General features: G+C 38.6%; 1 protein-coding gene across 1 annotated transcript in view; it reads left to right on the top strand.

Moving 5' to 3' along the window:
• Positions 1 to 25,217, top strand: part of CCNY (cyclin Y) — a 232,513-nt gene that overhangs the window by 181,658 nt on the left and 25,638 nt on the right. The window contains exons 4-7 of the mRNA XM_047067359.1: positions 8,831 to 8,931; positions 15,288 to 15,323; positions 18,728 to 18,785; positions 18,872 to 18,991. Of these exons, the coding sequence (XP_046923315.1) occupies positions 8,831 to 8,931; positions 15,288 to 15,323; positions 18,728 to 18,785; positions 18,872 to 18,991 (315 nt within the window). The remainder of the gene's footprint in view (positions 1 to 8,830; positions 8,932 to 15,287; positions 15,324 to 18,727; positions 18,786 to 18,871; positions 18,992 to 25,217) is intronic.

The raw sequence follows: 25,217 nt of genomic DNA on the forward strand, positions 1-25,217 counted from the left end.
TTTCCAGCCCCACTGCCTCCTCCCCATTTGGCAGTTGTCATTCTGCTCTCAGGGGAGAGTGCTCTCTTCCCGTCCGCCCATTCTACCATCCATCCATCTTTAATATGGACTTCTGGATTTCTGGGTTTTTTTCAGTGATTTATAGCCATTCCTGTCTTTAATTATTTTGATGCTCACATTTCCCTAGATTTGTCTAGTGGCAATCTTTCCAAACTGGCTCTGTGTTCTTGTGGCATGGCCCTATCATTTCTTTCTCTCTTTCTCTGTCTCTTTCTTTCTTTCTGGCACCCTCTTGCCAAATTTTTGGCACAGTAAGATATTCTAAGCTCATTTTGTCCTTCCCTGGGTCCTCCCTGGAAGTAGCCATTTCTCCAGGGAGCCCTGATTTGTTTTTTCAGCCGCAAGCAGTATTAGACACCCGGATCTAGACTTCATGTGTACTCATTGCTGCTGTCAGCATTTCTAGCTGGCCCACTCAGCAGACATATCTAGGAAAGAGACATTTTAGAAATCATTAATTTGTACTGATGCCTTAATTTCCAGTTCTAGTCCATCCTATCAGGTTTTTTTCTTGCTTTTGGTTTTTGACTATTTTTTCCTTTTGTGAAAAATTTATTTATTTAATAATTAATTATTAATTTAAAAAACAGATTTATTTATTTATTTTTTTTTTTTTCAACGTTTATTTATTTTTGGGACAGAGAGAGACAGAGCATGAACGGGGGAGGGGCAGAGAGAGAGGGAGACACAGAATCGGAAACAGGCTCCAGGCTCTGAGCCATCAGCCCAGAGCCTGACGCGGGGCTCGAACTCACGGACCGCGAGATCGTGACCTGGCTGAAGTCGGACGCTTAACCGACTGCGCCACCCAGGCGCCCCAAAAAACAGATTTATTGAGGTATACTTTACATGTCATAAAATTCACCATTTTAAAGTATACAATTTAATGGCTTTTAGTATATTCATAGAGTTGTGCAACCATTACCACAGTCAATTTCTGAGCATACTTATTTACCCCAAAAGAACCCTTGCACTCCTTGGCAGTCACTCTCTGTTCCTCATCTCCCCCCAGCTCCTGGAAGCCACTATTCTGCTTGCTGCTTCTACAGATTAGTCTGTTATGGACATTTTGTATAAATCTAATCATACAATATGTGGTCTGATTTCATGACAGACTTCTTTCACTTAGCATGTTTTCAGGGTGCATCCATATTGGAGTGTGTATTGGAACTCCACTCCTTTTCATGGCCAAATACTGTTCCATTGTGTGGATAGGCCACATTTTATGTATCTAATCACCAGTTGATGGACATGTGGGTTGTTTCCACCTTTTGGCTATTACCATCAGTGCTCCTATGAACATTCTTGTACAAGTTTTTGTGTGGACATGTATTTTCATTTCTCTTGGGCATATACCTAGCAGTGGAATTGCTGGGATATATGGTCATTCTATATTTAACATTTTGAGGAATTGCCAAACATTTCAAAGTAGCTGGTCTTTGATTTTTAATGTTGTATTTGTGGTCTTATGAATTCAGTTTTAAACTCTGATCAACAATAAGCTATTTGTTTCTTCAGGTTACAACTTTTATTTTTTTAATTTTTCCTAAAAGAAGAAATGACCTTCTGAAGCCAGAAATGTTTTTAGCAGTATAGCTGCTTTCATTGAGAATTCTGAAGGGATGTTGCTTAAGAACAACTTGGTGTAGCAAGAAGACTTTATTAGGAGTCAAGTGGCCTGAATTCTGATTGTTCTGATATGCTTTGTGATGCCTAGTTCCTGTCTGACTTGGGGAAATGCTTTGCTTCTGTCACCCATAAAGAGGAATGATATCACTTGTCTCCCAGAATTGTTTCCCAAGATAGTTATGAATGGCAATGGAGATAGGATATGTGTGGACCCTTAAACAGTTGAGTTGTGCATATTTGCACTTCTGCAACAGTTTTCTAATTATGTAGAAGAGCAAGCTCAAACGAAACAGGAAAGAAACTTGAATTTCTTACATTCTGAGGCAAATGTATATTCTTACATTTTAAGACCTACATTGGATGAACATCCACCCTACTTACCCCCAATATTCTGGAATATGCTTGTTTCCCACCCCACCCTGCCCCAAAAAGTACAGCCTGGACTATATATGCCGTTGCATTTAAGAAATTAAGTAACAGAAAAATATTAGTTGGAAAATAAACCTCTGTTTCTTTTGTGGCTGCAGCAGTAAGTAAACCCTGTGCTTGTTGATGTGCAGAAGCCTCCTGAGGGAGCAAGGGGCCCCTGCATGGCCCTCAGTGCTATCAGGGAACCCCTCTACGTCAGATGATGCCAAGCCTAAAGGATTATAGTTCTGCATTTTGCCTCACAGCCAGAACTTTAATGAGAAAAAGTACTTCCCATTGTAGAGTCAGTACACTGAGCCATAATAAAGCTGAGATTTGACCTGGGAGTAAAGTACATTATGAATGTAATTATTTTGTGGTGACAGCATGCATGACTTACAATAGAGCAAAATTTGACCTCAGTGTTGGCATTTGCCCAGTTTTTGTTCTTGAGATCCAATGTTGGTTTATTTTCTGCTTTCATAAATTAATGATTTTGTCTGCTCTGTTCTTAATTCCATGGTTGTTTACTTTTTTCTTCTCATCTTTTAGTCTTTCAGAACTTATAGTCTTTCCTGATATAAAAATTGATCCTGCCAAAAGCTGTTCAGTCTCCCCCTTTTTTTCCCCCATGGAATATTAGTTTGTTACTACCTTGAGATCAGAGATGAGGGGTCTTTGTTTTGTTTGTTTTCTTCTTTTGTCATTGTGTCTGAGGCCTGTGGTAGTATTGGAAGGGCTGGTGGAGTTCTGTGTCGCAGCCCTGTTCTTGGCTGTGAGTGCTTCTGTGCTCTTGGATAAGTGCCCTGAGTTTATATGGACTTGGGAATTGTACAGAATGCCCTTGTATCCACTCTGTATTGGCTGTGACTTGGGTAATGATACTTTCTTAACCCAGTGAGGAAACTATCACACTCTGCCTTCATGATTTTGTCAGACTATCTGCACACCGTGAGTGTTCAGGTGGTGGCAGGTAGTGGCACTGGCCACCTGTCTCTTTGTCCAGTGCTCCTGTGCTCTTCCTACACATGTTTGCACACATTAGGCCTTCAGTTAATTCTTAATAAAGGAATAATGGTGCAAATTTCATTTCTCTGTGCTTTGAGAATCTAAGCTTCTCAATCAAGGTCATGGTTTGCTCTCCTTAGGATTAAAAAAAAATGAGGGAACTTTCATTTTTATATCATTTTTTTCCCAAACTTTTCCAACTTTTTTCCCCTGCTAATACTACCTCATATTTTTTAATGCTTTATTTTTTTTTGACCCTTAACAAAACCCTAAGAAGGTCAGTTTTGTCCAGCCACTGAAAATGGGAAGTTAAAGCACAGAGATTAAGGAAGTGTTATTAAGTGACTTCATAATATTCATTGAGCATGTCCATGTGCTAATAAGCATTCCACATATTGTCCTGGTAGAGCCCTCACAGTACCACAATGAGGGGTGGGTTCTGCTCCCCGTATTTCACAGATGAAGACATTGAAGCATATGGTGACCTTATAACTTACTGCCCAAACTGGGACTCTACTGAATGTGAAAGGGGGTGCTTTTATTGGTTACTCGGGGACAACAAGGGCAAACTAGGACTGTCCCCAGCGAGTCATCATCCTACGTAACCAACTTGCCCAAGTTTACACAGCCAATCAGTGGCAGAGCTACATCCTGAACTCTAGGCTTTCAAACTCCAACAACAATCTTGCTTCACCTGTCCTGGAGTGTCTCATCCACATCAAGCTAATTCCTAGCAGGACTGCAGGAGAGCCAGGACTTTGGCCCCTTTCTGCCAACCACTGCTACACCACAGTATGTCCTGAACATGTTATTATTTCACTGTCCAGTGCCATGAGCCCTTGCCATGAGCTCCTGTTTGCCAAGTTGTTAATAAATGGCACTCTCCTTTCTGCTCTTGGTAGGAACGCATGGACTTTGGAGTCAGATGTGGCTCTAAATGTGGCTTTGAATTCTGGTATCTTAGATTTGACCTTGGAAACATGACTTAATTTCTCTGACCTCCTTTGATTTATCTGTAAAATGAGAATTCTGCCTGTCTTGCTAGGGGTTTGTGAGCTGTAAATGAATACATGTAAAGTATCCAGAATACTGTTGGCTTTTATTTCATGGCCATTAAATAAAAGTTGTTGTTACTGTCATCATTTAATTATGCCTAAGTGTAGTGTACATGCAAGGAAGAAGTGGTGACCTGGGAAGATGAAGAGATGATAAATGTCCTCTTCCTGCAGTGGAGAACCTCTGAATCATTTAAGCAAGGAGGTGACATGATCTGATTTGCTTTGTAAAAAGATCACAGTAGCATCAGAGGAATACTGGTTTGGAGAGAAATGAACCTAGAGGCAGGATGGTTTTTGCAGTAATAAAGGTGAGAAATAATGGAAGCCATTCATACGCCGGTTAGTGGCTGGAAAGATGTAGAGGAAAATTCTTTTGAAATATAGTTTGGAAGTAGAATCAATAGTACTTTTTGCAAGGAGACCAAAGGAAAGACAAAATATTCCTGAATATTTTGTAGATTTCTGGTTTTAAGTCATCATAATTGAATGGAAGAAGAGATTAATTTGCCATTTGAGGTGCCTACGAGGAACATTTATGTGGAAAGCTCAGGAGAGAGGCTGGGCCAGAGAGGAGAGATTTGGGGCTCAAAGGAGAGCAGGAGGAAGTTGAACTAACAGGAATAGAGCAGGAACCCCTTGGGGGGAAAGAACACAGGGAGGCTAAAAGACAGTCACCTTCCACTGAATTGAGAGAAGCTGAGTCCACAAAAGGGGACTGAGTAGCCAGAAGGATAAAAGGAGGCTAGGAGGGAGCTAGGGATGGAAAGTACTCTTTGTGGTAGAGCTTGGAGCTGTTTGTGAATGGGTATTGTGTGCGGAGTGTGAGCCAACTTTTAGAAAATTTGAAGAAGCTGAGTCATTCACTAGCCCCAGCCTGGAGGGTGTTAGGTCTTTCACTGGAGGTGAGTGAGGCGGTACTATAGGTTCATTTTCCAGGGAAGAAGAAGCAGTAAGGTGAGTGGGTGTTTGCCTGATGGCCTCTCAGTTTTCTGAGATGTATGCTGCCTGCAGACAGGAGCTCAGGGTGAGGCAGCAGACAGAGGATCTGAGAAGGTGGTGAGGGGGGGTTGAAATAGTTGGGAGAAGAATTTCTGGTCGTTGTGGAGGGTCCAGTGGAGGTCTTATCTCTGGACCCCATTTCTCTTTGTCCTGCACTTAGATTGTGTGTGTGTGCACGTGCACGTGTGTGTATATATCTTTGTATCTGACAGACATCTGATTGGAGTTACAGAAAAGGATAGTCTCATTATTTGGCACACATGATAACTCTTCAATAAAATCCTCTTAAATATACAGTCCAGCAATTGTGTGTTAGTGGATCTTGGTAGAAGTAATAGGTTATTTTATACTGTGGGCATGGTGTGAATAGGTGGACTAGATGTTCTTCTTTCCATTCTAAACTTTTATTCTGCATATTTAGTACTTAATTTGTAAAATACTATTTCAAAGACAGTAACTTTTATTTCTCAAAATACTTTGAACAGTAGTTTAAAACTTATTTCCTTAAAATCCATAATCGGCTTCTTGCTAATTGGACTGTTCTCTGCTCCCCTTCCAAGCAGTTTATGGTTGGCATTATAATATCTGATCTCTCACCAAGACAGCTGTCATTCTTGGTACTGTCTTTCTAAGGCAGCTAACTATAATGCTATGCCCTTCCTTCTCCAGTAAAACACTGTCTTTGTCATTTTCTTCTATATACTTCTAGTATTCTAATATGTTAACAGACATTAGCATAAATAGCATTCCTATCGCTTTCTTTGACATGTTGAATGTACTTTTTATTTAACGAGTACTATGTGCTGGCCCTGCTCTAAGCACTTTACAAATACTAACTCATCTACTCCTCATAATGACCTGTAAGGTAGCGTCTGTTATCTTCATCTCTGTTTTACAGACAGGGACAAGGAGGCACAGAGAGGGAGGCTAAGCAACTTGCCTGGCTCACAGAGTTAGTATGGCCATGTCAGGGTCACACCTGGGGTTGTGACCCTAGCACCTACCTGTCCTTTCACCTGCTGCTCTCCGGTGCACCATGGCCGTAGGATTTATGAGGCAGGACTAGAACCTAAGGGGAAGAGTTTATATGTGCCAAACATACACGTCTACAAGCATACTGACTTTTTAGAATCATGGGACAAATAAATTAATGTTAACTTTATATTATGTTATGTAATACTAAGACTGCGCTCTGTGCTTATGAAAAATATTTAACAAATTAGAACACAGTTTTCTGTGAATGTCCGTGGGTCTCCGATGCTTCAGAGGCATTGCAGAGGTCAAACTGTCCGTGTTGCAGGACACACACAGTAGTGGTGCTGCATGTCAGAAGGTGCTGGTGCCCGGGCTGGTCTCTTCCCTCTGCTACACAGAACAGTTCAAAACAGAAACCAAAGCAGGAAAGCAACCCCAGAGTCAAGAGCTTTTCTTCTACAGGCTTATAATTATTTCAGCTTTTTAGTGATGTGAATTTCAGATCCAGAGAAGTTTGCATTTTCTGAATCTTGTAGTCCTGACATTCAACAAGTGACTTAACACCCAAATGATATTTTAGAGTGATGAGGCACCCTGCAACTAAAAATCTTTATAACTTAATACCTAGGATTTATTTTCAATTTGGAAATTGTGATGTAGTTTGAACGCTTGGTTGATGTTCCCCTGGCAAATTGAGGACTTTGGCACACCAACCATGAGTGCTAGGAGGCTGTGCTCTGTAGTGCTGGTCTCGAGTTAACCCTGACTGTTAGGGACTGTGTGTGCCCTGGGGTGTGCTTGCCCGTGGGCTTGTGGAAAGGGGTTTCTTAGACTATGAGGGAGATTGTGTTCACCTGAGTGCATCTCTCATCTCCTCTCATTGACTCTGATGCTCATGCAATTCCCCTCACATTTTAATCTTGTGAAATTTATGTCAGAGGGAATAGTTGAAACTACTCAAAAAATAAGTGAGTTATTATTGTCCTTTTGCTTCATGTTTGGAATTATACCTAAAATTACCCTGTTATCTCTGAAAATTCATTAATACATCAATTAATTACTGAATTTTGGTGTTAAACATAGTATCTGTTTGTGGTAGATTTTGCACCCATGAGGAAAATTTCACAAGACCGTAAATAGCTATATTACGTTCTGAGTTTTTAGTGTGTCTTGTGTGACTTAAATATGATTGCTGTAAGAGCTTAAGAAGAGAAAAAGAATTTTTAGTGCCTTTCGATTGTCTTAATGAGAATGTTGTGATTAACTTGTTGGATGTGAAAATGCCATTTTAAAATTGACATTCTAATTGTAACTTGATCTTTGCAAGTTTTCTTTGTGCCCTTTCCTTACACAGGCACAGAACAATGTGAACTTAAGAAGGAAAGCCCAAGAACTGAATTTCCTGACTTTGGTTATTTCCTTCTGACCCACATGCTATTTATATAAAACCAGTGCTAGGGAGGCTTATAATGTTTCAGTAGTGCGGTGCCCTCTAGCTGTGATTGAGGGAACTGGATACTTCAAATAGTGACGATTACCATTTATAGTTTAGAGGGGAGATTCTATTTATATCATCGTTTTTGTATTTCTTAGGCTATTGCATATTTTCATAATTTTATTGCAAAGAAGACCTTATTAAGTAAGAAGTAAATTTTAAAGTGTGGAATAGAGCATTTGGTTTCTGATTACCTTTAAGGCTTCCTTGTAAAGTGTGGTCACTGAGGACTTTGTTGCAGTTTGGCAGTTGAGGCAGACAATTTTATTATCCCTGAGGGATTATTTGTATTGGTTGCTGGAAATGCCACTTGGACCGTCAACGTAGCACCAGGCAAATGGGAACTTGTTTGGGTGATTTGATTTTTTGTTTCCCTTACTTGCTTTTGAACAAGAATTATCTGGAGTAATGTCTACTAATCATATTGCCAAAAATCTACCTAGTATTCAATTAGATGTCATCAGTATATGATTTAAATTCTGTTTTCTTTACTAATACCTTTCAGAAGTAGTTCTCAGTTCTGAAGTTCTTCGAAGAGCTCATATTTTATACATTTGTGAAAGAATCAGTCATAAGACTGAATAGGAACCACCTGAAGGTCATCAATTGGTTGTATTTTCCAAAGTATCAGAAACCGTCCCCTTTAAAATATCTTTTGCCCCTAAAAAAAGAATACTTTATTCTTTATCACTTCATTTCCTGATATTGAAGCAGATTAACCAGAAGATCTAAATTTACATTGGTTGCATTTTCCATGGCCTCCAAATCAGCTGTACCTCAAGAATAGAGAAAATGGGTACAATTGTCTCTTGCCTTGATCTTGATGCATAAAACTGGGATGTTGCCTTAATTAGAGGCTTTCACTGATGTAAAGATTAGTGTGTTTCTTTTTTTACACAGCCAGGGCAGGTGATTTTTATGGACTCTGTAACACACTCTTTGATGCTTGATTGCAAGAGAATACTGTACTCCCACTGAAGGCGGCTAACAGTGCTTTTGGTGACTTTTACATGTGGAAGAACAAGGAGTTTCATTGTAGGAAGAAAGTATTTTTGTACTGTTCTTGCTGGTAGTATTAATGTTTCTTGCTAAGACATTTTTTTTTCTATGGTCTGCTATCAAGTTTAAGGTGATGATGTTTCTTGGAAGAATTTTGAGCTCCATTTAATTTTCCTTCTTTGTTGCCATTGTTTTCTAGCATCCTCCAGGACAAATAGCGAGGAAATACAGCTCCTGCTCCACTATTTTCCTAGATGATAGCACAGTCAGTCAACCAAACCTCAAGTATACAATTAAATGGTGGGTATACACACTTTTGCTTAACTGAATGCTTTTTCTACTTAACCTGATAGCTAACTGGTTGGTTGTGGGGTCTGAGAGTGGTAAGATTGGGCTGGAGAAAGCCATTGACTCTTGAGGAAATCTGTTTAAAAAGTAACTTGGGTAGTTAAAACGTGGGGTGTTCAAAATATTTGTGCACATTACCATTTACATAAAAGAGCAAATTTAAAAATTATTTCAAATATAGGTGAAAGCATGTATTTGATTTCTGTGTATACCTCCTACCTTCCCACTTTTTATTAAAGCCATCCTGGAGTAACTCTGCTAATATTTTACCTTTGAAATAAAGCAGGGCTTCTGTGGTCCCCTTTAAGACTTGAGGCTACAGTAGAAAGCAGGCCTGATAGTGAAAGTGTATTTGCCCAGAGTCGAGAGATCTGAGTTCTGATATTGAGTCTCTCACCAACAGGGAGGGTTTAGTAAAACCCTTCTCTTTGTAGCCTTGTTTTAAAGTGGGGTTTAAGGGAGGAAGGGGAGTCTTTGGATAAAATCCTTTCCCTTTTGGGGTTCAGTTTCCTAATTTTAAAATAGAAGATAAGAGGAAAGGAACACTTTTTTCTTTTATGTTTCCATTAGCATTGTGATAATCAAGACCTTTGACAGAGGTCACAGAAAACCTGATGTGCTGAGGTCTGTGGTCATCAGTTCAACTGCCAAAAACCTGGGATATTTTATTTCTATATGTGCTTCAGAAATTACACATTTAACAACAGTCCAGTTTAGTGTATGATGTGTTTTAATTCCTAAATAAGAAGTATTATTTCAGTGGCTTACATTTTCAGACTTAGAAACCCTATTCTGAGTGTGATCAATGTGTGACAATAAATCACAGCCTCAGTCAGGTAGTGTTGACTGTAGCAGTCTTCTGTGGACAGCATCCACTCCAGCTGGGAGGGAGAGGTGGAAGATAGAACCACTTCAAGGCAAGCTGCCTTCTCTCCTGAAAGGTTGCATGTTTTCTAAGATCTAAGTAGAAATGTAGCTTCTTCCCTTATTACCTTGGCTTTTAAGGGCCTGATAAATGACAAGTGGGCATAAACTCACAGTCCATGAGGGGCGCCTGGGTGGCGCAGTCGGTTAAGCGTCCGACTTCAGCCAGGTCACGATCTCGCGGTCTGTGAGTTCGAGCCCCGCGTCGGGCTCTGGGCTGATGGCTCAGAGCCTGGAGCCTGTTTCCGATTCTGTGTCTCCCTCTCTCTCTGCCCCTCCCCCATTCACGCTCTGTCTCTCTCTGTCCCAAAAATAAATAAACGTTGAAAAAAAAAATTTAAAAAAAAAAAAAAAAACTCACAGTCCATGATTGTAGCTGGGAAGAGGTATGCATGTCAGAGCTCCACAGTGTGTGGCCTTCACTAAGCCACTTGTGCCACGGCTTACTGCCAGGACATAGGAAGTACAGTATCTCTTGGAAGTATTTTCTGGAGTAAATCACTAGTGGTTGTGGAGAGGAGTGGAAAGCCCTGAAGATCTGTATACCATGTGGCTCTCAGCATCTGCACAAGTTCCAGAGAGCCCAGAACAGAAGCTGCTAACTTCTCTTTAATCCTGGGATCCTCTTCAACAGGAAGGGAGGCCAAGTGGAGCAGAGGGCACCTTTACTTTCAGGGCCAACAAGAGCTCTTGGAATTTACAAATGGATCCGACTCAGTTGCTCAACACTTTACCCTTGGGTAACTTAAAATTGCCACTGGTTGTGACATAGACAGTTAGGAGCCTAGTGGGAAAACTGGATAGCACTTTGATATGTCAGTGTCACCCAAGTTACAAATGTGCTGCTGTGCAAATCAGTGGTTCCAACCCCTGGTTACATCCTGGAGTCACCTGGGAGCTGAAAAACATGTTGACATCAGCAGTTTAATGTCTCGCCATACAGTTCTGGTATCTGGATTTTTAATACCCTCCCTAGGAGATTGTAGTAGGCAGCCAAGGTTGAGAACTCCTGATGTAAGTAGACAGTTCCTCTCCTGTCCCCCCACCAAAGTTCCTTGAAACTTCTAAATTATAGACTAATAAATGGAGGAAAAAGAGCTGAAAAGCTGGCCCAGTTAAATAGTGGACTGTTGAAACAAAACATTCAGTGTGAATACTATGACTTCCCTGATCCAAATGACATTTCCTTTGCACTAGCTAAATGTGAAAGTTCTTCAGTCAGTAGTTCATTTATTTTAAAAAGTGCCCCCCCCTTTTTTTCAAAGTTTGTATTTTGGGGGCGCCTGGGTGGCTCAGTCGGTTAAGCGTCCGACTTCGGCTCAGGTCATGATCTCATGGTCCGTGAGTTCGAGCCCTGCATCGGGCTCTGTGCTGACAGCTCAGAGCCTGGAGCCTGTTTCGGATTCTGTGTCTCCCTCTCTCTCTGACCCTCCCCTGTTCATGCTCTGTCTCTCTCTGTCTCAAAAATAAATAAACGTTAAAAAAAAAAATTAAAAATAAACAACAACAGTTTGTATTTTGGACCTCAGAGCAGGGTGGTCCCTAACTGAAGTAGGACGATCAGAATCTTCCCTGTAAATGCCTCCATCTCACTCTTGGCTGGGTTATAATCAAGGAGGTAAAAAGTAAAAAAATATTTCAGGGTGTTAGCAGGCCTGGGTGAGCTCCAGCCAGGGTCTTTGAAGGTGTAAGGAGAAAGGGGTACTCGGAAGGGAGAGAAGAGTCAAAAAGCAGGGTAGAAAGAAGCTAAATCTGAATGCCCTCCTGTTCTAAAATTGTGCCTTAAACTTATCCTGCACCTATCAAAATGAAACCCCTATTTTCCCTTTTCTGCTTTTTCTGCTTTACCTAAATCCAAGGCCTCTTCTTGGTCCCTTCCCCCCAGACATTAAAAATACCAAAACCATTAATACAGTTGAGCTTCATTATGGACACGGTGAGTATCTTTGGGCTGAACTTCCTTCTTGAAAACCAAGTATGACCTTGTTTCTTTGAGAAAATCCTTTGAATTCTAAACATCGATTTCTAACCTAAGTTTTAAGAGAAACCCCTTCTTCAAGTTGTGGGCTGCCAAAATGAATACATGTATTTACAAATTCTAGTTGAGGAGTGCATGGAGGGGTGAGTGCTGTTCTGAATGGAAAGTTGAAGTGTAAAAGTGGGAGCATTCTGTGCTCATTCTTTTCATAGGCACGATTTCTGTTTTGACAATTTGAATTTTCCCATCTTTCCCCTAAATGCCAACAGCTGTGGTATTGAATTTAGAGTTTGCTAGCCATCCCCCCCCGCCCCCTCCGACACACACACCTCTGCAGCTGACCTCTGTCTCCCCTCCCGCCCCCCCCAGCCAGAATCCCCTACGAGGGGCATAGGTATGGTGATTAAAGGAAAGGGTGGGGAGCAGGTGGGAGCTCCTCAGCCCTGGCAGAACCCACCACCTCTTGGTCTTCAAAGGTTTTAGGCTTGTCACATGCTTTGCTGTATTAGCTCTAGGCTCCTACAAGTACAGGGCCAACAGTCACAAATCTGTTTTGCTTTCTTGGTCAAGAAAATAGTATTTCTTTATTCCAAGCTATGTGGCAAAAGCAGTTGAGCAAACCCTTTGATCCAAACGTACTTCTGGTTTGGGTCTAGCCCATCTTTGGTGAGACCTCACCATTTTCTGAGTATGTATCAGAACTGAGTAGGTCTCTGAAGCCTAAAGTGTGGGACTGATGCAGTTTTCCACTGACTGCCCTTTGCCCCCAGCAATCACTTCTTCCAAGATGACTGACTAAACTGGCCTATGGACCTGTACTGTATGTGAATTCTGAGCTTGGTTTTCTTAATTTTTGGGGATATAACCTCAAGTGGAATTTGTCCTACAGTGTGGCTCTATTTTTCATGGAGGCGTAAGGTCATGATAATGTCCAGTCTTGCAGTCAGCTCAGGAGATTTGGAAGATAGTGACCTTGGGGCCCTGAAGATTTTAACTCAGTTTGCAGAAGCAAATTATGAGATGCTTGAGATGAAATTACTGATAGGGGAGTAACCATGATAATAATGTCTTTTGTTTTGGATTTTTGTATTTGAAATAATCCTTTTGTATATTTCATTTGGTTATAATAACATCTTTGTGACGTAGGTTGAATTGTCCTAATTTTATAGATGGGGAAATGTAGGCTCTGAGAGATGAATGAACTGTAATAAATGAAGGATCCAGGTTTTACACTCAGCTTATTCTGACTTAGTCCGGGGATATTTTTCCTATGTCACACTCCACACAGAAGAGGCAAGAACCATTATCTTTTGCAAGCAATCAAAGTGACTAAACTAGTCACTGCACCAAACCCAATCATATGAAACGTCAATCTAAATCTGACATTAGATTAGAAAGCAGTCACACAGTATGACTGTTAAACAAATTAAATGATAATTTCATCCTTTTCCCTAGAGGCAACGTGTTAGAACTAAAGGGCACAAAATCATTATACTAGTCAGAAATCCTGGTATCCAGTATCTGAACCTGAATTTTTCTCATTTGTGAAATAGAGTCAATAACATCTGCTGCTTTTCATATCAATGTTAATGTATGCTGTTAATGTATGCTTGAAAACAGTATTATTACTATTATTATTATTATTATTATTATTATTTGATTCTGAAGTCCTTTCACCCAAGTTACAATTCCTTCATCAGCTTAGATGCTCTTGAATATGTTAGGAGAAAGAGAATATATTGCCATTTGCTCATGAGGACTTTTAACATTTATCTGAATAATGTTTTTCAAAAATCATTTTGAAGGAATAGGTCTGGAGAGACATTTGGAAGACTAGAGATTTCTTGTCTATTGTCATAGGAAGTCATAGGTAAGCCACTGAGCTATTTGGAATCCAACGCTGAGTCAGCTGTGTTTAGGACTGAGCCCTCTACCTCCCTCCGTGTCGTGCCTGGATGGCAGTTTCTGTGCTCCAAGTACCCAGAACACAATCTGATGCAGTCAGTTAGTGATATTCTTAGAAGCTTAAAAAATAAATTTTGGTCTCCTCAATAAACTTTAAAGTAAAACAAAAAGTAGTGGAATGATCTTGACAGCTTACAAAAAAGGAAATTTAAAAAAAAAAAGTGGCCAGTTAACATGAATAACCCCACCAACTTCATAGGTGATCAGAGAAACCCAAATTGAAAACAAGTACACTTTACGTTGGAGAACATTTTTTCAGAATATTCAAGGTGAGTGTCAGCAAGTGTAAGGGTTAAAACAGACACTGATGGGGAAATACACTGGTACATTTTTTTTTCTGCAAAAATACTTGTCAGTTTATGTGGAGAGCCTTCAGTTATTAACGACTTTAGATTGAGTAATTCACATTACAGAATGTTTTCTTATGGAAATAATATAGTCATAGGTTGCACAAATACTTGTCTCTGAAAATATCAGTATGGTGTTAATTATAATTACGAAATATTAGAACCAACTTAAATGTTCAATAGTAGGGGGATAGTTAATAAATTATTCAGTAACTATATAAATGGAATATAATCAGCCATTTAAAGTCCTGTTTTTAAAGCGTACTTTAATGGTAAGAAAAATATTAATGAGGACAAAAGTAGGATGTAAACCTATTTACACATATAATTGAGAGACAGAAATAGATATCTGCATATCTCAAGTAGTCTTCTTTGGGCAAAGGGTTTACTTTTTTTTTTTTTTTTTTTTACACTTCCTATATTTCCCAGAAGTTCTACAATATGAATATAACGTCTTTTTAATCAGAAAAGCATTATTTGAAAAAAAAATATTCGGGAGAAGGGAGTGTCTTAATTAAATTCAGATCTTTTAAAATGTTAAATAAAAATTTTAAGGTAGTGTTACAAATAGGATTTATATTACTATTTTAGCAAGTGAATGAATAAGTTAGGTGGATTGCCAAGAGGTTACTGATGTAAGAGAAAAGAACAGCAAACCACTGTGGGTGATACTCACTTTTTTCTGGTAGTTATAAATAAACCAAAAATTTTCTAAACTGGGAGGTAATAAGTTGGAAATTTCTAAAGGTGCTTGATTTGCACTACCTGTTTTTACATAGTGTCTATATTTTACAAGTGAAGAAAGCTAAAAATTTCAAGTAGAAAGAGAATTTGTTTCTAAATACCTCTTGAGGTTTTGGTGTTTCTGGAAAAGATTTAATAATTGCTGGAAATGAGTACAAGATTGATTTACTTTGAAGAATGATTTTTTTTTTTTTTAAAGAGATTTCTTGATCAGCATTCTGCTTTAATTGGGACTTTTGAGATGGATTGTTTGACTTTTACTTAAATTTAAATATTTTATGATTAGACAGGTAATATATAACATTTTGGATATGCTTATGAAACATTGAACCCTGCATTTTATTTTACAGTGTAGCTCTCGCAATATATTACCACATCAAAAACAGGTATGTGGATGATTAATTTTGTGCTAAAAACGTTACACGTTATCTCCTACTATGTTTTTTCTCTCTTTTTTTCCCTATTATGTCTACTTGCTTCAGCCTTTATATTCTCTAGTCATGTTTTCTTGGAATTTCTAGAGTTAGTACAATTTACCAAAACTTCCCAGGTAAGTGCCAAACTGCTTCTCAATCAGAGGAAACCAAATGGGTGCTTGTGTTTGAAGTCAGCAAAACAGAACACATCTTGATAATGCTCAGCTTTCCTCTTCACTCTTGATTTCCTGTATAATTTGTTTAAACATTCTTTTATAAAAATTATTTTAAAAATTTACTATGTGCAACTTCAACATGAGAAAAAAATGCTTATAGTTTTAAATCAGTATAATAAATTATGGTGTAAATTTAGATATAAACTATTTTAATGTAGTAGAATCCTTCTCTCTGATATAAGTGAATCTGGAGACAATTTAGTTAATTTAAAGTTAACAGGAAATCATAGAAAAATCATTCTAAAAATTTACTTTAAACATCTTATCTCAACATAAAATGTGTAAAAAGTACATTCATTGCCATATTTTTATGCAGCGTCAAAACTTTTGCTTTGAGTCTGGGGCGTTGGTTAGAGTACCAAAGTGACTTTATTTTATAAGCCACACCTGTAATTCATCCTTTCCATATTTTTTTAAGTCAATAGTGACAAAACTTAAGACATTTCTAAAATAATTTGAGTGTAGAATCTTTCAGGTTATGACCACACATAATCTACAACAAATTTATTTTTAGTGATAACTTTTTATTGGGTGTTTCCAAAGCATTCCTTCTTTATTTTCATAAGAACAAAGCCACTCTCATTGCAGTCATATTTCATTGATTGATATTTAACATTGTCATATGTTACATGAATATAACAAGTACAACTGGTGTGAACCAATTCTGGGAACAAGCACAGCCACCTCATGGTTAGCATGGCTCTCAGTGAGGGGAGCCACATCATCGTCAGTCTGCTTTACAAGGGGGACATTGGAGAGTTGTGGTAAGTCAGAGAAGTGGAGCTTTCATGACAGAGCGTCTAATGAATGAACAATGTTATGGGAAAACACAAATACCTGGAAGCAAACACTTGGAAAGGTGTTCTCTACAGTGACCTTTTTCAGTATTGTAATTGTGACTCCAAGTTCTTTCTGGTGCTTGAGAATTTTGGATGTAAGAACTTAGAATATGGAGCATAGTGGAACTTTGAACCTTGCCCAGAATAACTTATCAGTGAAAGTACAGATTTGGTCTTGCTGCCTGTTTCTAAGATAACAGTTCAGACTTTTAAACATTTAAGTCTTACATAACACTATAATACCACTAGTGAAACTTGAATGTGTTCTCAAACCACTTTTGCATTAGCATCTCTCTGTAAGTGATTTCTCAGTTCTTAGACTGTTGTGCATCTCAAAGTTAATTTGTAGCCACAACTGACAGTAATAAGAACCATCTTTATTAAGCATTTACTCTGGCTACCCTGGTTGCTATTTATATGCATTATCTCATTTAGTTTATAAAACAGTTCCATGAGGTGATACTGATATTATCTCCATTTATCTTAGTAAAGAAACTAAGGCACAGAGAAATAATTTGCTTAAGAGTGCAAAGCTAATAAATTGGGGAATTGGGGATTGAACCTAAGCAATATACTGAGACCTTAAATCGTATAATCTACTGGGGTAATGGTGATAAAATGGAACAAAAGTTAGTGAGTAGAAGTGGAAAATCCAACTAAAAAAAGCGAGCGTTTGTGAACAGGCATGATAAGTCCACAGATTGTAACCTGAAGGCCTTTGGAAAGAGGTGGCATGACTATGCAGACTTTTTCCTGATAAATCATATTGGGCTAACCTCTGGAACTGGTGAAGATCCAGTAGCTTGATTGAGAGGGTGCTGCTCAGCTGGGATACATAGCTTTCAATAAAAGTGAGAGGAAAATCCATTTTCTCAGAGGAGTCAGTTTTTTTCCCAGTCATTTTAGCTTAAATTCTTATTCCTTATTTTATATTTTTGATCCTATATTTTCATTTTTAAAGTTACTTCTGGTGAATATTTCTCTAGAATGCTGAATAGCTTTTTAGGGTCTCTCATTCATCAGAAATATTGAACAGGAGTGAACTGCCCAAGGAAATGGGATGCAGGGCCAGGCTTTGTCACACAGCCCCTTGAAGATCTTTGCAGAGGCTGTTAGTGAGATGAGGGACCAACTGATTCTTACTAGCCTGGTCGTTATAAAAGAAGTGTAACTGGGTGCACCCAGAAGGAGCTGTCTTTATGTTTTCAGACCCTGTTAGCAGGTCCTGCCTAGTTGAACCTTTCTTTTACTTAGGCTTATCTAAATCTTTGTTGCCTGTCTTCCTGTAGGCTAGTGAAAATGAGCACAGCTATGAATGCCCAAAGCTTTAAAAATAATTTCTGTTGTGTAAACATAGTAATGAAAACAGAGTTGTTCTGTTAAGCTCTTTCTTTCTGTTTTATTTTTATACAGACAGTAAATTTGTAGAGCAGAAATTATAGTGTTTGCTACAAAGGGTATATGTTAGGGACAGGTCTGTACCCTTCTGATATTCACAAGCCTAATCAGCATTGGAAGCACAGACTGTGGAAATTATATGATGTTACTAAAAGCAATGGTTTCCAAATTTGCTTTTTAAAGAATAGTTTTTAGGCCGAAGGCAAGTGACATAAAACAGATGAAAGTAGAGCTGTTGCTGGTGAAGTATGGTTGGTGTCTACAGAGCCCCACTCAAAGCACTGTGCCTACAGGGAAAGCCATCACTTTAAATGGCATTTACTGGCCCTGGTAACAACGAGCCATTCTTTTATAGGTTTATAGGTTACTGAATTAAGCTTTTCTACATGTCACCTCTTGTTTTTCAATGTAAAATTTTGAAACTCTTAATTAACAAAGTGTTTAAGTTGCATGTTGTGAAAACTTCAAATTAGTTTCTAGGACACACTGAATGTTCATTTTTGCCCTTGAACTTCTTTCCTATCAACTACAACATAGTAATGGTTTAAGCATATCCATCAGCCTTTGCTCAGAAAGATGTTTAAAGAAGTTTATCACTTGCTTAGATTAGGTTCATTTGAAAACTCAGAAAATGAAAGTCTAGATTTTTTTTACCTTAGGTTAATTCAATTAAATGTGGTTTAATTTATTTCATAGACTTTATTTCATAGAGTGCTCAAACAAAAATGATTAAATATTGTACATAAGAAAAATTATTGCTCATGGGTAGCCAATAGCATCTCCTACATTTAACACTGACTTCAGTTTCTTAAAACACATTAAATCAAAATATATTTTTATTTTATTTTGAATGACATTCTTATAGAAAGTAAACTCCATTTTCTTTTATTTTCCCTACCAGGGACCCAGATGGAAGGATGCTCTTAGATATTTTTGATGAAAACCTTCACCCTCTTTCGGTAATCTCCACCTTCTGATGTTGTTTAATTATTTCTCTTTTGTTTTTATTGGGTGGCCAGTCATCTGAAAACATTTCCTTCCCCAGAAATCCGAAGTGCCACCAGATTATGACAAACACAACCCAGAGCAGAAGCAGATTTACCGGTTTGTTCGGACACTGTTCAGTGCTGCTCAGCTGACGGCTGAATGTGCCATTGTCACCCTGGTGAGTGCCTTCACGATGACACAGCCATTCTGTAGTCCACTGGGGTGGGGTGCAAGCAGGGGATCTCACCAGGTGCCCTAGGGAAACCACATCTTTGCCTTCAAGATTGTCTTTTTTTTTTTCTTCTGGGAGAGTAGAGAATGGATCTCCCAATAGAGGGAGTGAAGTCTGTTCCACAGTCCCCACCTAAAGTCAGTGGTAAAATCACCTTCAGAGCCAGTAAATGTCAAAATGTTAAATGCAGGTAAGTAAAACCTTGGGCTAAAGAGAAATAAGAAGAACTAAAGCCACTCACTTCCTGCTAACATCCAGGTTTCCTGTTGTTGATTCCCTACAAAGGTTTTAATGACATGAATTAGAGATGAAGAACATATACATCCTATATGAATGCCTGCTATATATTACTGTCTTCTCTTTTGTGATTTTTGTGATAATAATGCATCTGTAAGATATTCAAAGACAACTTGGAGGTAATCTGCACTTTAAGACTCAAATAAGAGATAAATATCTATATTCTTACTTAGATTCTTAAAACTTTAGGGGCTATTTAGGTCAGCTCTCATTTGGGAAATAGATTTGACAGTGGAACCCATTCTCACTGACCTTTATGTTGTGTGCAACTCAGGTAAGAAGTTAGCTCTGCCTGTGAATGAGCCATACCAGAGGAAGATCAGAATGCCATTCCCTGTTGTTTCTGAGAAGAGATTATTGTCTAATAGAAAGTTTGCAGGCCACCCAAGGACCTTTTGTATCTCTGCCACACTAAGAGCTTTGTGCCCTTCAGCTAATTCAACAGTAAACCTGTTTGTTTATTCATTCATTTGTTCATCCATTTGTTTGTTCACTCTCTCACTAAACTTGCCACCTACTGGGTAAAACGGACATTCATTAAGTAATTGCTGGGTGATTTAGAATGATTCTACGTTCTTCTGTCATATCTGAGAAGTATATTTATTGCTTAGCCTTCTTCCTCCAAAGGATTTCAAGTTCTTAAAAAACAAACTGCAGGGAAACAGGGTTGAAATTGTTGAAAAGGGAAATGGCGATGAAGAGAAAAGATGGGTAGGAAAACCAGATGAAACCATGGATGAGATTAGTACTAAACTTCATACCATGAAAAAGATTTATCTTGAAGCTGCTGAGATGGAATGTGGTGGGCATATTTTACGTTTAATTCCTACGAAAATTATGACCTGACTCTGACTCGATTGTTAGGAGAAGCCTAGTGTCCTGTGGAGGACACAGGACTGAGATCTTAATCCCTGCTGCTTCCCCAGTTTAGCCCAGATGTTGAGAGAACATCTAAAGTGTTCTCCCCCAGAGGGTCATGGGGACAATTGGTTAGTTCATGTCTTTAGAGTACTGAAGGAGTGGTACATTTTTATTGGTAATTGTAACTACTGACATCTTCACTCGTCCTGTTAGATAAACTGGTGGCTTAGCAGGAGATTAGCTTGTACTGGGGTCTTGATAGTTACAGTTCAAAGATGAGCAGCTTTGGGGTCCCACATAGTGGGCACAGCACTGCAGACTGATTCTCTTGTGACTGAGAGTCAGCCTGCACACCTGTGGGCAGAAGGCAGATAGATGCATGCGCTGGGCAAGACCCTTGTATGATAATTCTTCCCTTCTCTGTGTCCCTTGGAATTAGAAGTAGCCATTTAGAACAGGTTCAGTCTAGAGTTGACAGACATGCATTAATCTCTACTTTTCTCCTGGGCATTCTCTTGGCGTCTTGGCATGCCACCCAGGAGGAGGTGGGTGGTAGGGGAAGGACAATAGTTCTCTCGTCCTGCTGCCCACGAAGAACAGAACTACAGCCTCCCTGTGGTAAGAGAGCTTCCAGGACCTTCAAATACCCAGAATGGAGTTATAACTCAAAGCAGATATTTCATAGCTTCATTAACTTTGTTTTAGAAGAGTAACAATAACTAAATATCACTGAATATATTTTTTAGCCTTGCAGAATATTCTAAAAGCTCTGTTATTGATACTGACACATTTTAAAAAAGAAGATGAGGTAATTGATATTGCACCTTGATGATCTCTGATGTTTTCACATAAGGGCACTGTGTAATATTCTCAACAACAGCTGTGGAAAGCTGGGGTTGGGTAGAAGGCTGTGGTGCCCAACTGCCCCTCCATACAGCCCATCCTTTCCCTCAGGACTTATTGCAGCTGGGTTATACTTAGAGCCATGAACAATCTTTTCAGTCCCCTGTGTGGTACCTGGATAACAAACCATAGCTCCCTGTCTAAGCCAAGGATTTTGATTTATGAGGATGAGAAGCCCACACAAAGAGGCTAAGGCAGGAGATTTATTGGAAGACTCAGGAGTCCCATACATGCCTGTCCTCACCCTATAATGAGATCAACAGCAGGTTCCTTTCTCTGGGGCTGTCTCTTCTTGCCTCTGCTCCACCCTTTGGGTCTACCAGTATTAAATTCCAGGCTGCCTTCTGTTCAGATGGACGTGGCCGGGAAGTAGCTGGCCTAACCCTGACTCTCCGTCACTTTTTCACTTAAGGCCCAACACTGGCTAATTGAACCTCTGGTGTTTAGTTTAGATTTTGGAGAGGGGATGAATTTTGATGGCCTTCATCAGTGATTGGCTCAGTTCCTTTGAAAGGGGCCCAGGGCTCTGTCCTGAGCCATTGTTTTTCTCACTGTGTACTTTCCTTTGCTCAAAATCTCTGGTGCTTCCCCATCTTTCTCTGAGGATGACAAAGAGAAGGCCCTTACATGACCTGTAGCAAGATTAGGCCACCTCTCATCTCAGCTCAGCTGCTACCACTCTTCCTATCTGGGCCTCTTGGTCTTTCCTGCATATACCAGTACTTGCCTTGGGACTTGGGCACGTGACACCATCTGGGCCTAGAATCCTCTTTGAAGGATGTGCACGTGGTGCCTCCCTGCCTTTCTTGAAGTCTTTGCTCAAAGGGTAGTTCTATAAACTGCTTCCTCCCCCCCCAACATTCCCTTCTCATCATTTCCTGCTTTCTTTTTCTTCATAGCACTTATCACCAGTTAACATTCTTTAGGTTTTACTCATTTATCTTATTTTGTTTGTAAGTTTGTTTTTTTTTTTTTTAATTTTTTTTTCAACGTTTATTTATTTTTGGGACAGAGAGAAACAGAGCATGAACAGGGGAGGGGCAGAGAGAGAGGGAGACGCAGAATCGGAAACAGGCTCCAGGCTCTGAGCTATCAGCCCAGAGCCTGACGCGGGGCTCGAACTCACGGACCGCGAGATTGTGACCTGGCTGAAGTCGGACGCTTAACCGACTGCGCCACCCAGGCGCCCCTGTTTGTAAGTTTTATAATTAAGATTTTTTAAAAAATCTTTTTGTCTTTCTTGTTCACTACAATATGACCAGCATCTGGAACACAGCCAGGTACCTAATAAATATTTATTAAATGTCAGAGTAAGTATAGTAATAACTACCTACTGCTGAAGTAAATAAAAGTGGTATTGATGTACCTCACACTTTGCCTGAAACACAGGGAGCATTCAGTAGCTATTTGCTGTAGTCTTCCCGTACCCCGGGCGTTTTATAACTTTAACTCCTATTCTGCTGTTTCACTGCTTAACGTTATTAAGGTAAGCTTTCTGAAGGGAGGGTGGCAAAGTCTTTAGCTCTGGAGACATTGCCCAGCCAAGCCTCTGACTGAGTGTTGTCTACAAGAATGGTTCTATCTAGAGAGTGGCAGTGATGGGTTATGGGAGGGAGAGAGGAAGCCATTTGGAGAAATGTCTATTCAGATTCTTTGCCCATTTTTAAATTGGATTGTCTTTGTATTATTGAATTCTAAGAGTTCTTTATATGTTCTGGCTTACAAGTCCCTTGTCACGTAATGATTCACAAGTATTTTCTCCTGTTCTCTTGTTGTCATTTCACTTTCTTAAAGGTATCATTTACAACATAGGTTTTCATTTTCATAAAGCCCAATTTATATATATTTTTTTGTTTTATCTTTTGTGCTTTTGGTGTTGTATCTAAGACACCATTGAAGAGCTCAGGGTGATATGATTTACTCCTGTATTTTCTTTTAGGAGTTATGTAATTTTAAGGCTTATGATAAGTTTAAGGCATTTAGGTATATGATCCATTTTTAACTCGTTTTTGGGAGGTAGGGGTCCAAATTCATTCTTTTGCTGTGGATATCCAGTTTTCCCCTTGCCATTTGTTGAATTCCACTTTCCTCGTTGAATTGTTTTGTCACTGTTGTCAAAAATCAGTCATAAATGTGCAAGTTTATTTCTGGATTTTCAGTTTTATTCCATTGATCTGTATTTCCTTATGTCCATACCACACTGTCTTGATTACCATGCCTTTGTAGTTGAAGTCAGAAAGTAAAACTCTCCCAACTATGTTCTTCTCCTTCAAGATTTTTTGGGCTGTTCTGTGACCCTTACATTTCCATATGAATTTTAAAGTTAGCTTGTTAAATTTCCGCAAAACAAACAAACAAAACCATCTAGGGTTTTGACAGGGACTGCATTGAATACATAGATCAATTTGGGAAATATTTTAGGCCAACACTAGCAAGTCTTACCATCCATGAACATGGGGTGTCTTTTCATTTAGATTTTCTTCAGTTTCATTCAGCAGTTTTATAGTTTTCAGTGCATAAGTCTTATACTTTGTTTAATTTATTCCTAGGTATTTAATGCTGGTTCATGCAATTCCTAAGTAGAATTGTTTTCTTAATTTCATTTTCAGATTGTTTGTTGCTAGTGTATAGGAATAGAATTTAATTTTGTAAATTGAGCTTATATCCTCCCACAATGTTGAACTCATTTTAGTTCTAATAGTGTTTTATTAGATTCCTTAGAATTTTATACATGCAAGATCATGTCATTTGCAAACTTTACTTCTTCTGTTCCAGGCTGGATGCTTTTTATTTGTTTTTCTGGCATATTTGCCTTGGCTAGACCTCTAGCTTATTGTTGAATAAAAGTGGTGAGAGTGCACATCCTTGTTTTATTCATGACCTAACAGGGAATGGGAAAGCTTTCAGTCTTTTTCTGTTAAATACGATGTTATTTTTATAGATGCTTTTTGTCAAATTGAGGAAGTTCCCTTCTGTTCCTAATTTTGTGGAGTGTTTTTTTTTCTTAAAAGAGTATTTGATTCTGTCAAATGCTTTTTCTGCATGTACTGAGATCATGTGATTTTTGTTCTTTATTGATATGTTAAAATCAACCTTGCATTCTTGGGATAAATTATCCCACTTGATTGTGGTATATAATTATTTTTATGTGTTGCTGGATTTGGTTTGCTGGTATTTTGTTGAGGATTTTTTCATCTCTATTTGTAGCAGATAGTGTTCTTTGATTTTCTTGTGATCTCTTTGGTTTGGAATCCGTGTAATACTGACTTCCTGAGTTAGGAAGCATTCCTTCTTCTGTTTTTCTGAAGAGTTTGAGGTTTGGTATTAATTCTTATTTCAGTGTTTGTTAGAATTCACCACTGAAGCCATTGGTCAGGATTTTTCTTTCTTGAAGTTTTTATATTAGGAATTCCATCTCTTTCCTTATAGGTCTGTTCCAGTTAACCTATTTCTTCTTCAGTCAGTTTGTGTCTTTCTAGGAATTTGTTTCATAACTTAATCCAATTTGTTGGATAACAGTTGTGTATAGTATTCTCTTAAAATTCTTTTTAGTTCTGTAAAATCTGTCGTAATGCCTCATTTTGTTTCTGCTTTTACTAATTGCAGTCTTTTTTTCTTGGTCTGACTAAAGGTTTATCAATTTTAGTGATCTTTCTAAAGAACCAACATTCAGTTTTATTGATTTTCTATTTTTCTATTCTCCATTTCATTTATTTCCTCTCTATATTAATTCCTTCCTACTGCTTGCTTTAGTTTTAGTTTGCTCTTCTTTTTCTTCTAGTTTCTTACAGATATTATTTAGAAATCAATTGTATATTATTTCACTTGGTAGAGAATTAAAATACCCAAGTGGGAGTTAACCAAAGAAATTTTAGCTTATGGTGGAAGGTTAGTTACTGATTTGAGATACTCCTTTTTTAATATAGGAATTTAATAAATTTCCCTCTAAGCTTCATTGCATATATTTTGGTATGTTGTTTGGTATGTTAATTTTTATAGATATATTTTCTTGAGTAAGGTTTTATTTCAGATATATAGAAAAATTGTGAAGATAGTACAGAGTTCCCATATATCTCACACCCAGTTTATTACATCTATAATATTATATAAC

The sequence above is a fragment of the Lynx rufus genome, unplaced genomic scaffold (genome assembly GCF_022079265.1).
Source record: "Lynx rufus isolate CCGP_SWC_20201006 ecotype Redwood Valley unplaced genomic scaffold, mLynRuf1.p SCAF_7, whole genome shotgun sequence".
NCBI classification, from domain to species: Eukaryota; Metazoa; Chordata; class Mammalia; order Carnivora; family Felidae; genus Lynx; species Lynx rufus.